Consider the following 15,734-nt stretch of genomic DNA (forward strand, 5'->3'; position numbering starts at 1 on the left):
TGGCCTTTTTTTCAACGGACCTTCATAGACCTCCAAGACCATCGAGCCTCAACTACACATATACCCACACACACACCCCATTTTCCCTGGTCCAAAATACGGCCTTTTTTACCGTACTACGACCAAGTGCACCTATTTTTGCACCTTTCTTTTCTCCTCCCTGCCACCTGATGAAGCCGAGCAAGGCAGAAACGCGTCGTGGCTGGGCTACCCCTAGATCCGCTGTGATGCTGTAAGGAAGGCAGATTCCACACGGACTTCGGGGGTATCTCCTTTTGGCTACCTATTTTCATTTGTACTTTTCTCTTACCCTTATTTTGAGTTTTACACAGGGACACACTACAACGGATGATCTGCGAGACAACAAGGACCCCGGGCACTCTGATGGCAACCCAGACCCCCTACTCCACCTACAAACCGGGCCCAAAAAATTTCGACGGGGCATAGATAATCACTTAGACCCTCTACACCTTTTAAGAAGAGACGCTCAGAGGGGCCAGCCGAAAAAAGTTTCGACTGGCAACCTAGTCTCATTGTAGGAACGTCGACTTCGCCTAACATAACGTCTTTTTTTCAGGCTTCAACGAATGGCACAACAGGCTCCCACCACTACAACCCCGACCACACAGGACAACCCGGCCTCACAAACCCAAGACCAACCGGAACCGAGAACAAAGAAACCCTTCTAAAAAAGCGGCCAAACCCCCACCATACCAGAGGACCCAGAGACCCGGTCATACCCTCACAAGGTTGACATAGGGAAGGGCTCTTTTTGGGCAACACAAACCCTCCTAACCTTCCCCCACATCATACCCTGACCAGGGTGATTGAGGGAACGGAGCAGAGGCAGAGTGTTAAGGTGGCCTCTGCATTTTCATCTCCATCCCATACCCAGACCTGGGTGGTATGGAATGATAATCAGCAGGAACAGGTTAACACTCCGTTACCACCTACCTCCATACTCTCTTCCCAGTCAACACCATCATTCATGGGATTGCTGGACAGAACCACTGGATGACATCCCCAGCAGGCAACCAAACCCACAGCCAATCCTACATGATGGGAATCCAGGACCTTCTAGACACCTAGCCCCTCGAGAAGGACACGCCTCAAACCTGCCAAACAGGTCACCCCTTCAAACAGAATACCACCACCGCTCACCACACCATAGGATGGAGAGATAGGACGTGGACACCCCAGAGGACGGTCCCCCACATAGGACCAGAGGGCACCAGTACCGGACCACCTTTATGAGCACCCAGACTCTGCGGGAAACTCTAAGAACACCAACTTCCTTCACCCCAACAGAAGCTATCCATTCTTGGACCCTGACTCCGTGCTTTGTCCCCCTCCAGAAACTCCACGGACCGGATTAACCCACCCACTCCATCAAAACAGCAAACCCAGCTAAAAGGCGAAGCCCTCACCAATCCAGTGGAGAGATAGGATGTGGACACCCCAGAGGACGGTCCCCCACACAGGACCAGAGGGCCCCAAAACCAAACCACCTTTACAAACACTAAAGACGCTGCAGGAAACTCAAAGAACACCATCAACTTCCTACAACCCAACAGAAGCTATTGATTTGTGGACCCTGACCCCGTGCTCTGTCCCCCTCCAGGAACCCCACGGACCGGATAAACCCACCTGCTCCATCCAGCAGCAAAACACAGCGAAAGGCGAAGCCCTCACCAATCCAGTACCGCAGGGTTAATGCCTCCACAGGTGGAACAATACCACAGCATAATATAAGAAACCGTTTGGAACACCAGACCCTCACCACTACCACTCTGAAAAAAACAGGACAACCTGGTCTCACCAACCCAAGACCCACAAAGAACCAATGTTAAAGGAACTCTCCCAAGATAGAGGCCTAACCCCACCACACCCGATGGCCCACTTCCACCATACAACTCACCAAGCTACCGGGTGGCGACCCACATCCAGAAGAGACTACGGCCAAAATAACTACTCCCTCTTCACACACCGATCCTGGCCTCCCAAATGAATAACAAAAAAAACCTCAAGGATTCCTTGGTATACCACCACCTCCAAAGACCACAACAAAGGAACCAAAGAATCTCACCGGGACCCACGGACCAAGGATGGACCTCCCAAACCCCTCGAGGACCAACACCACTTCCCACGGGAACCGATGTCAAAAGAACTCTCCCTAGAAGCGGATCAACCCCACCATACCTGATGGCCTACCCCCACCATACAACTCACCCAGCTTCCGAGTGGCTACTCGCATCCCCCCAAAAATGATGTCTCAAATCCAAAAAACTACTCTCTCTTCAAAGGGAACACAAAAAAAATCTCTCAAGGATTCCTTGGTCAACAGCCACCTCCAAAATAAAACCACAACGTAGACATCCCACTGAGACTCACGGACCAAGGATGGACCTCCCTAAAAAAAACCCTCCAGGACCAACACCACTACCACGGGCTGGACCACCACTGAGGCTTACAGTACAGCTGAGGAACATCTGGACATACACTACACCCGCACCTTACACACCCCACATCCCATACAAAAGACAGGGGGTCATTAAGACCACAAAAACAGACCTCCAATAGCACCATAGAGTTACCATGACAATGGACTCTCAATATAACTTTCCTGTAGCTACTTTACTAGCACCATAGAGTTACCATGACCATGAACGCTCAATAAACACTTTCCTTCAGCCACTTTACTAGCACTATAGAGTTACCGTGACCACGGACTCTCAAAAAAATATTTACCTTTAGTTACTTTTACTTACACATTCTTATAAAAAAATTAAAAAATAAATAAATTTAAAAAAAAATAATAATAATAAAAAATAAAAAAAATAAAACACATCTATGTGATTTTTTCTTTTTCTTGTTTCTAGAAGTAAGAGTTACCATGACCATGGACCCTTAACGGAAAGAAACAATAAAATAGAACACAAATAGACCAAATTTTAACAAAAATAACCTTCACCAACCTACCATTCTTCTAAAATATTTTTTGGAAACACCCACCAGCACCCCCAACGGACGAGAACCTTTTTTCTCCAACTACTCCGGGGACCCCGACCTTGGCGACTCCCCCGCAGCGATTACACCCTAAGCAATTAGGCCCTTCCATACACCAAGCAAGAAGACAGGAGGATATGGATAGACCGGACTCCTTCGGGACCTCTCGGGGTTCTGTTGGCAGATCAATCGGCTCAACCTTCCTAGCCCCATTACATACGGGAGAGTCACGTATCGCGCTGAACGACTATCTACCCCAGTTTAGAATTGGATTGGCAGTATGTTCAGTAGCGCGTGGGTGGTCCTAGCGGGCTGGGGCAGTTAAATCTTCCAAAACAGGGGCTTTGGGTCAGGCGCTGCGGCTGGAGGACTCGCATTGGCCGTGTAATCCCTGGGGTGCCCAGATAATGTCTGGCGGAGAATTGGATCCAACGGAATAATTCCCCTGGGTGGATCCCTTACCCCGCCGTACTTAGCCTGGACAACCGATCCACTTGTTTGACCTGGACTACGAACAAATTCACTGTCTAGGGAGGATATACCTCTGGAGACGTTACGATCCTGGAAGGGAGTAACTTCACTGGTCACTATCACCCAAAACCACTGAATCACTTACGACTGAGATGGTGGGGATGGAAACACCCAATTAACTTCTACTACTGCCGGACGTTTCATACGTAAGCCAGAGAAGGTTTGCCGGTTCCTAAACCCTCCATACACCTACCGAAACACAGGACGAAACTCAAAGGGCGGATGCATGACAACCGGACCTGCATAAGGTACGCAACTCGATGGTTTTGCCTGATCCTACGCCGAGTATACCCATACAGACCAGCTGGATTTGACTAGACATGGGTTAATTTGGAATTAGGATCCTGGAAGGGAATAACTCCTAATTACACACATGATTGAAAACATCCAGGATCAAAGACTGACGAACACTGAAGTAAATACATAGACAACGTGGAGCTAAAAAAGAAGGATCCGAAAGAGAGTAAAACTCCTAGGTTGCACTATGCTTTCCACTTCCGTTGACATAGCGGACCTAGACATCATGACCATACCACTCGACATGGACACATGGCAACCAACCGAGGACCGGACCTGCATAAGGTACGCAACTCAAGGGTTTTGCCTGATCCTAAGTTGAGTTGACAGACTTACCTAAACCTAAACCATTCTGAAATACTATACCTAACCCTAAACCTAACTCTAACCTTAACCACTCTAAAAAACCCTTACCTAACCTGAAATCCTAACCCTACACCCTAACCCTAACCCTAACCCTTACCTAAACCTAACCATTCTAAAAAACTATACCTTACCCTAACCTTAACCCTAACCTTAACCACTCTTAAAACTATACCTAAACCTAAAACCTACTGACAGACAGTATTTTAACCCAACCAACGGGTTAATCTACAAGTGGGCAACCATGGGGCCTACTACTTTGGCCGGCCGCGCCCGGACCCACCCGGACCGCGCGCACATGTGTGGAGTGCACACCCCTCCCTTCCCCCCCTTCGGCTTCCACGTGTCAGAGATGGAAGTGGATCAACCGACTCAAAACTAGACAAACTAACCCTAACCCTAACCCTAACCCTAACCCCTAACCCCAACCCCTACCCCTACCCCTAACCCCTAAACCCTACCCCTAACCCCTAACCCTAACCCCTAACCCTAACCCCCTAACCCCTAACCCCTAACCCCAACCCTTAAACCTAACCCCAACCCCAACCCTAACCCCTAACCCTAACCCTAAACCCTAACCTCTAACCCTAACCCTAACCCCCAACCCCAACCCCTACCCCAACCCCTAACCATCCTAACTCTAAACCTAACCTTAACCATTTTAACTCTGAACTCAACCCTAGCCTCAACCATTCTTACCCTAAACCTTAACCACCCCAACCCTAACCTTAACCATCCTAACCCTAACCATTCCTAACACTAACACTAATCCTAACCTTAACCCTAGCCCCCCACCTTAACTGCAATCCTAGCCCCAACCCCCCTGTGAGTGTGTGTATTAGTATATGTATCTGTGTCTGGCCTTATGTTGTCAACCTTGTCTGTCTCTTATAATGTACTGTGACCCCTATTTGTTAATTGGACCTTACAAGATTTAACCAACTCCTCACCTACTGGTAACCTAAAGTTAACCATTCTAACCCTAACCGCAACCATTCTTACTCTAAACCTAACCTTAATCACCCTTACTTGGTCCTTAACCCTAACCTTAACCACTCTAACCCTAACGCCAACCTTAACCATTTTAACTCTGACCCTAACCTTAACCACCCTAACCCTAACCTTTACTCTAGCCTTAACCATTCTACCCTAAACCTAACCTTAACCATTCTAACTTTGACCTTAACCCTAGCCTGAATAACTCCAACCCTAACTGTAACTACTCTAACCCCAACCCAAACCTTAACCCTCACCTTAACCATTCCACCCTAAACCTAACCTTAACCATTCTTACTCTGACCTCAACCTTAGCCTTAAACCACCCCAACCCTAACCATTCTAACCCCTACCATTCCTAAAACTATCTCCAACCTTAACCCTAGCCCCTAACCCAAACTGCAACCCCAGTTCTAACCCCTCTGTGTAGGTGTGTGTGTGTGTATACATGTATCTGTACCTGACCTCATGTTGTTAACCTTGTCTGTCCCTTACAATGTTTTGTGTCCCCTGTTTTGTCACACTCCATTCTTCATTCATACCAAATAACATTTTGAAAACCTTGTGTCACTACAAGGTTGAACATTTATTACATTGGGTCTCCATTGTATTGTTGTTAGGTGTGCTTGACCTCTACTCTAACTGCCCATCCACTTTACTGCATCCCCATTCCACTCTCACCTTTATCTGAACCCTCCACACCACAACCTGTTAGCTACTATCCTACCTAGTAACAGTACAGACCAATCCAAATAACCTAGGCAACCTGGCTCACACATGCACACACCAGAGAGGTAGCACTCCTCACAACTTTACAGGGAGAACACCGGACAAGCAGCATTTCGCTCCACACACCCAACCAGGACTACATTCAAGGCAAGTAAATTACATAGTACACCCTACTGTACATACATATATATATATATACATAATTTTTTACTACTTTTTGCAACTTTTATTTCAATTTTATTTATACATTCTCCTCCCTGCTACCTGATGAAGCCGAGTAAGGCAGAAACGCGTCGTGGCTGGGTTGCCCCCAGACCCGTTGTGAGACTGTAAGGAAGGCAGATTCCACACGGACTTCGGGGGTAACTCCTTTTGGCTACCATTTTATTTATACACTTTTCTTGCCTTAATTGGATTTTTACACAGCTCTCATATATATGCACACACTAGGATGTAGTGGAGTGTGACGTTGTATGCTATCCCTCACACCACTTGTGGTGTTGTATGTGTATGCTTTTGTATATGTCAAAAATATGTGTATAGGCACATCCCCTTTTATGTTCATGTGTGTATGCATGTGTGCCCCCACCTCATCCTTGGTCCCAACCCTGCTGATAGACAGACTCCAATACTTAGCCATCGGCCCTTTTACCAGTAGGCTCCCCTAGGAATATAAAGGTGACCATTAGGACCATAAAATAGTTATTTTATAGTATTCCAGAGCTACAATGACTACGGACTCTTAAAAATGTACTTTATAATTATCCTTACTGATCCCTTGGATCCTGTAACAATAATCACTAGGGAACCAATTTATATTTAACAAAACATCCAATTTTCTTCTCTTTGGGCAACCATGACCATGGAGCCTGGACCAATAGGAAACAACAAAATTTAAAAACAAAAGAATACAAATAAAAAATGAATACATATGTACATAAATATATATATTATTTTATTTTCAAAGTCTCTTTGAACTCAGGGTTACCATGACCATGGACCCTTGACCAAAAGAAACAATAAAATAGAACACAAATAGACCAAATTTTAACAAAAATAACCTTCACCAACCTACCATCCTTCTAAAATATTTTTTGGAGACACCCACCAGCACCCCCAACGGACGAGAACCTTTTTTCTCCAACTACTCTGGGGACCCCGACCTTGGCGACTCCCCCGCAGCGATTACACCCTAAGCAATTAGGCCCTTCCATACACCAAGCAAGAAGACAGGAGGATATGGATAGACCGGACTCCTTCGGGACCTCTCGGGGTTCTGTTGGCAGACCAATCGGCTCAACCCTCCCAGCCCCCTTACACACGGGAGACTCACGTAACGCGCTGGACGACTATCTACCCCAGTTTAGAATTGGATTGGCAGTATGTTCAGTAGCGCGTGGGTGGTCCTAGCGGGTTGGGGCAGTTAAGTCCTCGAAAAGAGGGGCTTTTGGGTCAGGCGCTGCGGCTGGAGGACTCGCATTGGCCGTGTAATCCCTGGGGTGCCCAGATAATGTCTGGCGGAGAATTGGATCCCACGGAATAATTTTCCATGCGGGGGATCCCTTACCCCGCCGCACTTAGCCTGGACAACCGATCCACAATTTTGTTTTACATGGACTACGAACAAATTCACTGTCTAGGGAAGATATACCTCTGGAAACGTTACGATCCTGGAAGGGAGTAACTCCACTGGTCACTATCACCCAAAACCACTGAATCACTTACGACTGAGATGGTGGGGATGGAAACACCCAATTAACTTCTACTACTGCCGGACGTTTCATACGTAAGCCAGAGAAGGTTTGCCGGTTCCTAAACCCTCCATACACCTACCGAAACACAGGACGAAACTCCAAGGGTGGATGAATGACAACCGTATAGAGGGCTTGCCTTCTGGGTTTTTGTCTGCTCAAACCACTGGTAATTTAAAGACTGACCACTTGACATGGCAACCGACTGAGGTCCGGACCTGCACAAGGTACGCAACTCGATGGTTTTGCCTGATCCTACGCCGAGTATACCCATACAGACCAGCTGGATTTGACTAGACATGGGTTAATTTGGAATTAGGATTCTGGAAGGGAATAACTCCTAATTACACACATGATTGAAAACATCCAGGACCAAAGACTGACGAACACTGAAGTAAATACATAGACAACATGGAGCTAAAAAAAGAAGGATCCGAAAGAGAGTAAAACTCCTAGGTTGCACTATGCTTTCCACTTCCGTCGACACAGCGGACCCGGACATCATGACCATACTACTCGACATGGACACATGGCAACCAACCGAGAACCGGACCTGCATAAGGTACGCAACTCAAGGGCTTTGCCTGATCCTAAGTTGAGTTGACAGACCTACCTAAACTTAACCTTTTCTATACCTTACCCTAACCCTAACCTTAACCATCCCAAAACCCATACCTAAACTTAACCTTAACCCTTCTTAAAAAACCATATCTTACCCTAACCCCAAACCCTAACCTTAACCATTCTAAAACCTTACCTAACCCTAACCCTACAGACAGACAGTCCTTTAACCCAACCAACGGGTTAATCTACAAGTGGGCTACCATGGGGCCTACGACTTTGGCCGGCCGCGCCCGTACCCTCCGACCCGCGCGTATATGATGTGGAGTGCAACCCCTCCCTTCCCCCCTCCGGTTTCCACGTGTCAGAGATGGAAGTGGATCAACCGACTCAAAACTAGAAACCTAACCCTAACCCTTAACCCTAACCCTAACCGTGTTCCTCCTCTGTGACCAGCTCTACCACAGAATCATGAGCATTCTTTAAGTCATTGACAACAGCATAAAATGCTTCAAGACTCTCATCCACAGTTTCAATGTTTCCTCCATCAACAAGAAGGGCTTTTATTTCATTCATTTTGTGTGTACACACTCCAAGTTTGCCTCTCCGGGCTGCATAGAGTGAATTTAGATGCTCCTCTGCCCTCTCCAGTGGGGTCTTATTTGGGATCTCATCCTCCTTCATTCACTTGTAGTTCACTCAATTTACAATGACACAGTTGTTGGTTTTTGATTGTTAAACGTAATGCCCATTTAGACCTCCTTTAATGCTTTAAAACACAGTCCTCCATTTCAGCATATTGACCCATTTTGAATTGCACATGTGCAAGTTCAGCATTTTAGATGCGTTTTAAACATTTCATCCCATTATAAGTTGTCCCTTTAATGAAGTTTAAACACGCAGTATCTTTAGATCCTTAGATTGCATTCGTTGCGTTGATGCATTGCATTTCCACGTTAGGCCAAATATTAGACATAAGATTAGGCTACATTGTGCGTAGGATCTCAGTGTTTCCCAAACTTAAACTTCTTAATTGTTTTCACAGCGCGGTCTTTTGAATTCCACTCCCAAGTTTATTAAACATTCCAATTAAAAGCACATTTGCGCTTCCATAATATGCATGATCAAACATCGCATTGAACAGGGCAGCTCATTCATTCGCAGTGGTTACTCACGGCTGGCGAATTCTAGGAGTTCAAATCCTTCCAAACGAGCGGTCCTTACGATCCGAATGCAATTACAAATAGAACAATATCCAGCCTGTGTCCGAACCGGAGATTTCCTTCCGATAGTAATCCTTCACTGAGTTTTTTGACTTGAATGTAGTGGCTTCCTTTCGTCTTTACCATAGCGGGGTTGTTTGGTACGCATACAGTCCACACTCAAGGTTTCCAAACGGCCAAACATTCAATGACATCCAGGGATATGGTGCAACAAAAATGTTTATTCTTCTTATATCTAACAAATAAATGATTCTCCAATCAACTTAAAGCATAGAATACTTGATATGGAAAATACATATTATGACCTGTCTGTATGGTCAAAAAACTATACCGCTCCCGCATCTAGCAAGGACTCCCTCCCCCGAAGGCCCAACTTCCTGCCTTTATCCTCACACACTTACCACAATACAATGAACAGGCAAGAGGGAGGGGGGGATTGAATATATCTCAATCAGGTAAATATACATCATAAAGGTACGTACCTAATATTTCATCATGTACATTCATATTTAATATATCTACACAAATATACATGGAGCTCCATATGTTCGGTCTTTTATACAAATATGGCTCTAACACAGACAAAATAGGAAAGGAAGATAAGGAGGTTAGGCCGAGGGGTGGAAAAATTCAGTGGGACCCCCCCCTACTCCAATATTGTGGTTCCATGTAGTAACTCGATCTCTTCTGCATCCCCTTTAGATTTACAACAGCCAGGGCTTCAGGCAGTGTCGGAGCAGGTTCCAGTAATGGCAATGGTTGAAACAGGTGGACATAAAGTAATGATGGGTTACACGACAAAAGATAACCCTTACCAGAGTGAATCCCAATCTGAGTCCCCTCCTAACATTTTAAAACCAAACCTGCCATCTGGACTGGCTCAAGCCTTACGCAGGGAGACTGTTAGACATCCCAACACAGGGAGAAAGATCAATGAGTGGGAGATTGACGTAATTAAACCTATTGTAGTGTTGGGAGATTTAAATTTGTCACGCATCCCAACCTTCTCGGATGCTCGGGTGCAGGTTGATAGCTTCCCGGGGGCTACCTTTCATCATTTGAAGGGGGTTTTAGAGAAGTCAGAACCAAACCCCTCAATAGCGAAGGTGGTTCTGTCGGGTTAGGGTTAGGGTTAGGGTTAGGGTTAGGGTTAGGGTAGGCTTAAACAACTGCCTCTCGAGACAGACGTCGAGTACCACCTGGAAACAACTACAGCAGTTGCTGAGTGTGTAGGAATAAATCCCCCAACGCAATACTTTATGTCCCACTCATAAACTTTTTGGATAGGATGGAAAAAGATCAACAGTCTCTTATAAACAGAGTGAATAAACTATTCTGGAGAAATGCAATTATTTGCCGGAACGAAATAGACTCCGGTTTCATACATGTCCTCGTGATCCAATCCTAACCCTAACCCTAACCCTCGTGATCCAATCCTAACCCTAACCCTCGTGATCCAATCCTAACCCTAACCCTCGTGATCCAATCCTAACCCTAACCCTAACCCTCGTGATCCAATCCTAACCCTAACCCTGACCCTCGTGATCCAATCCTAACCCTAACCCTAACCCTCGTGATCTAATCCTAACCCTAACCCTCATGATCCAATCCTAACCCTAACCCTAACCCTCGTGATCCAATCCTAACCCTAACCCTAACCCTCGTGATCCAATCTATTGGACGCCAGAGACAGCAGCTGAGATGGTTAAATCCTGGCTGGATACATTAAACATGTGAGGGGAGATGAGTGTGAGGATACAGCTCCCCTATCGAACATTACCAACCTCTCCCATTAAACATGTGAGGGGAGATGAGTGTGAGGATACAGCTCCCCTATCGAACATTACCAACCTCTCCCATTAAACATGTGAGGGGAGATGAGTGTGAGGATACAGCTCCCCTATCGAACATTACCAACCTCTCCCATTAAACATGTGAGGGGAGATGAGTGTGAGGATACAGCTCCCCTATCGAACATTACCAACCTCTCCCATTAAACATGTGAGGGGAGATGAGTGTGAGGATACAGCTCCCCTATCGAACATTACCAACCTCTCCCATTAAACATGTGAGTGGAGATGAGTGTGAGGATACAGCTCCCCTATCGGACATTACCAACCTCTCCCATTAAACATGTGAGGGGAGATGAGTGTGAGGATACAGCTCCCCTATCGAACATTACCAACCTCTCCCATTAAACATGTGAGGGGAGATGAGTGTGAGGATACAGCTCCCCTATCGAACATTACCAACCTCTCCCATTAAACATGTGAGGGGAGATGAGTGTGAGGATACAGCTCCCCTATCGAACATTACCAACCTCTCCCATTAAACATGTGAGGGGAGATGAGTGTGAGGATACAGCTCCCCTATCGAACATTACCAACCTCTCCCATTAAACATGTGAGGGGAGATGAGTGTGAGGATACAGCTCCCCTATCGAACATTACCAACCTCTCCCATTAAACATGTGAGTGGAGATGAGTGTGAGGATACAGCTCCCCTATCGGACATTACCAACCTCTCCCATTAAACATGTGAGGGGAGATGAGTGTGAGGATACAGCTCCCCTATCGAACATTACCAACCTCTCCCATTAAACATGTGAGGGGAGATGAGTGTGAGAATACAGCTCCCCTATCGAACATTACCAACCTCTCCCATTAAACATGTGAGGGGAGATGAGTGTGAGGATACAGCTCCCCTATCGAACATTACCAACCTCTCCCATTAAACATGTGAGGGGAGATGAGTGTGAGGATACAGCTCCCCTATCGAACATTACCAACCTCTCCCATTAAACATGTGAGGGGAGATGAGTGTGAGGATACAGCTCCCCTATCGAACATTACCAACCTCTCCCATTAAACATGTGAGGGGAGATGAGTGTGAGGATACAGCTCCCCTATCGAACATTACCAACCTCTCCCATTAAACATGTGAGGGGAGATGAGTGTGAGGATACAGCTCTCGTATCGAACATTACCAACCTCTCCCATTAAACATGTGAGGGGAGATGAGTGTTAGGATACAGCTCCCCTATCGAACATTACCAACCTCTCCCGATCGTATAGACTCACAGAGATGGAGAGGGAAGTTTTGGAGCGAGGACTTACTTTTATTCCCACCCCAAATCAGATAGACCGCATGGAGCTTCGTAGAGACTTATATACATATCATAGGAGGCTGAAGTTATTGGACCACTTTGAGTACGAGACAGATTTTCCTCACGTGCCTTTTACGAACAGCTCCACTTGGGATCCTGAATTAGAATCCGTCTCACATCCCATACAGACCCTCATACGGAGGGACTTAGAGTCCTTTGCGAAGTTTAGGCCTAAACCAGCTGCTATTTTTAATCTTACTCAACAACAATTGAATGCTATTAAGAATCTTGGTAACAATCAGAGTATTATAATGAAACCAGCTGATAAGGGGTCACAAATTGTCATTATGGATAAAGTAAAATATTTGGTAGAGGCAAATAGACAGTTAAGTGATGAGAAATATTATGCCCTGCTACCCCATTCTATTCAATTGGAGACACAGAGTAGGAGCCGCGATATCAGAGTTATATGAAAACAATGTAATCACGCTAAAACAAATGTTTTATCTGTGGGCACCGGATTTACCTCCGACAATTCTATTTGCTCCCCAAGATTCACAAAGCTCCAGATAGTTGGACGGTTCCCTTCCGATGCGGGCGCCCCATCGTTAGTGACTGCGGTTCAGAGTCGTACCGAGTTGCGGAATACGTTGACTCTTTTATTAATCCTCTTTCACAGAAACATGCCAGTTATGTGAAAGACACGTACGACTTTGTTAATAAACTAAACGGCTTGAAGATGCCGATGGAGGCATTTTTATTCTCTATAGATATCAACTCACTGTATACTAACATTGAGACGGCCCTGGGCCTACAGGCGGTTAAACATGCTTTTAATAGATTTCCGGACCCTGTACGCCCAGAGAAGGTTATTTTGGATTTGTTGGAACTGAGCCTGACTAATGACTTTGAATTTAAGGGCAAGTTTTATCTCCAGACTCATGGAACCGCTATGGGGAAAAAATTTGCCCCAGCATTTGCCAACATGTATATGTGTTTTTGGGAGGAAACTGTCCTGATGAAATGTAAGCCTATATATACCACTATATATACCACTATATATACCACTGCTGTATTGCAGATACCTTGATGACATCTTTGGTGTATGGGGAAACTCCCTTTCAGAGTTTGAAGAATTTTTGAGTGTGTTAAACACACATCATTCAGCAATTACCATCACACATAACATACAGGAGGAGAAACTTGAGTTTTTAGACACACAATTATTTTTTATCCCCGAGGGGGGGGGGGGGGGGGGGGGGACTATATCATTGGCAACAATAGTTTTATTTTAAAGAAACAGATAGACATGTTCTTTTGCACAAATCCAGCTTCCACCCAAAACATACATATTGATTAAGTCCCAACTGATACGCTTCCATATAATTTGTAGTTTCTCTGAGGACATAGAGGAGGCCACAAGAATACTATTTTTGTCCTTGAGGCCAAGGGGCTATTCAAGGCGTTTTCTGAGGGAGATTGGGACTGAGGTGAATCATACCTTCCAGATTCATGGAGCATATCAGATAGAGAGGGACAACCGCTCTGTGGTACCATTTGTGGCAACGTACTCTCAGGCTTTGAGGGGACTTCATTTTGAAATTAAATGTAACTTCCAACGAGCCCAGAATGACTGTGAGGCCCTGAGAGGGTTCAGGGTAATTTCAGTGTATAGGAGGAATAGGAATTTGAAGATATCTTGGTACATTCAAGTTTGATTAAGAGTAAATTGAGAAAGAATAAACATTTTGCTCAAACAAAGTTTCTGTCGAATAGGCATTCCGGCTTGGGGGCCCCAATTAGGCAGCATGTCCAATTGGTCATTGGGAATGTGGTATATGCCATTAAGTGCCTGGTCTGTAATAAACTGTATATTTGAGAGACACAGAATGCACTGGAATGCAGATTGAAACAACACTTGTACCACATCCAGAAGTGTGATAGACTTACGGTGTTGTATGCCCACTTTAGGGTTCATACAGTTGAGAACCTTAGAATTTTTGGCTTGGAGACAAGCAAAGACCCAAAGACAAAATGTAGAGAGAAAATGGATTAGAGCAGTGGGAACTATTGACCCTGATGGTCTCAATGAAAAATACTAGGACATCTAGAATGTCCGAGCTCTGGTGGCTGTTGCAGACACTTGGAGTCCCTATTGAGAATTCGGAAATGGTTTAGGATAAAGTCACAGATATATTGTACTTGTTATGATGATATACGGCTTGTACTGTCTTGTTTTTATAATTTTTGTGTGGTTTTAATAACCCCGTAGAGGGAGATTTTAGTTTGTATAGGAATTTAATTTGTGCTCCCTCTTTTAGCGATTTCAGTTTTTGATTTGCATATTTTTATTTGCACTTATCTTTCGTCTTTGATTTGGATTTGAAAGCACTTTGAAAGCACTTTGGATGTATCATCCTTGACTGGCACTTATTCCCCATCCCTGACATTCCTATTGGAAAAGCACTTCGGATTTACTATTCCTGATAAATATATATATATGTGTGTATAGATCTTGGGGCTATTACCTGACCACCTGTCTAAGCCTTTATCACTCTTAAACTCCAACCCCCCTAATTTTAATTTCTGAGTCCTAATCTGAACCCCATGACTTGTCTGATCTTAACCATTCCGGAGACCTGGACCCTAACCTTAACCCCTTTGAACCCAATGCCTAATCTTAACCATCTTGGAGTCCAAATCTTAACCCTTTTGATCTCCGTGCCCAATTTTAACCATCCCCGAGAACTGAATCCTAACCTTAACCTCTTCGAACCCTATGCCTAATCTTAACCACGCTTGAGACTTAATATTTATCCCTCGGATCCTTAGGCTTAACCCTGATCCCTTTGGAGTCTGGAACAGGAACTTTAACCTCTCCGAACCCTATGTTTAACTAGACCTGAACCCTAACATTAACCCTTCCGAACCCTATGTTTAACCCTAATTTCTTAACTCTGAATCTCAGGTACTTTCCGTCCCTTTTCTTCCCCTCCCCCCTTTTCCTTCCCCTCCCCCCCTTTTCCTTCCCCTCCCCCTTTCGCTTATCCTTTATTCCTGTTGTGGATTAAATTGTCATGTCTTGTCTTTCCCATTTTATGTTGTTTTTTTTGTTTTTTTCCATTAAAATATACTGGATGATACTTTTAGCCCCACTTGCACACTTAATAC

General features: G+C 45.1%; 1 protein-coding gene across 1 annotated transcript in view; it reads left to right on the forward strand.

The window, feature by feature from the left end:
• LOC110500953 (protein FAM160A1-like) overlaps nt 1-1,714 on the forward strand; it is a 22,739-nt gene extending 21,025 nt beyond the window's left edge. Inside the window, exon 6 of the mRNA XM_036956531.1 lies at nt 1,622-1,714. Coding sequence (XP_036812426.1) covers nt 1,622-1,714 — 93 coding nt within the window. The remainder of the gene's footprint in view (nt 1-1,621) is intronic.
• The last annotated feature ends 14,020 nt before the right edge of the window (nt 1,715-15,734 follow it).

Source organism: Oncorhynchus mykiss, chromosome 21, assembly GCF_013265735.2.
Source record: "Oncorhynchus mykiss isolate Arlee chromosome 21, USDA_OmykA_1.1, whole genome shotgun sequence".
Classification (NCBI taxonomy): Eukaryota; Metazoa; Chordata; class Actinopteri; order Salmoniformes; family Salmonidae; genus Oncorhynchus; species Oncorhynchus mykiss.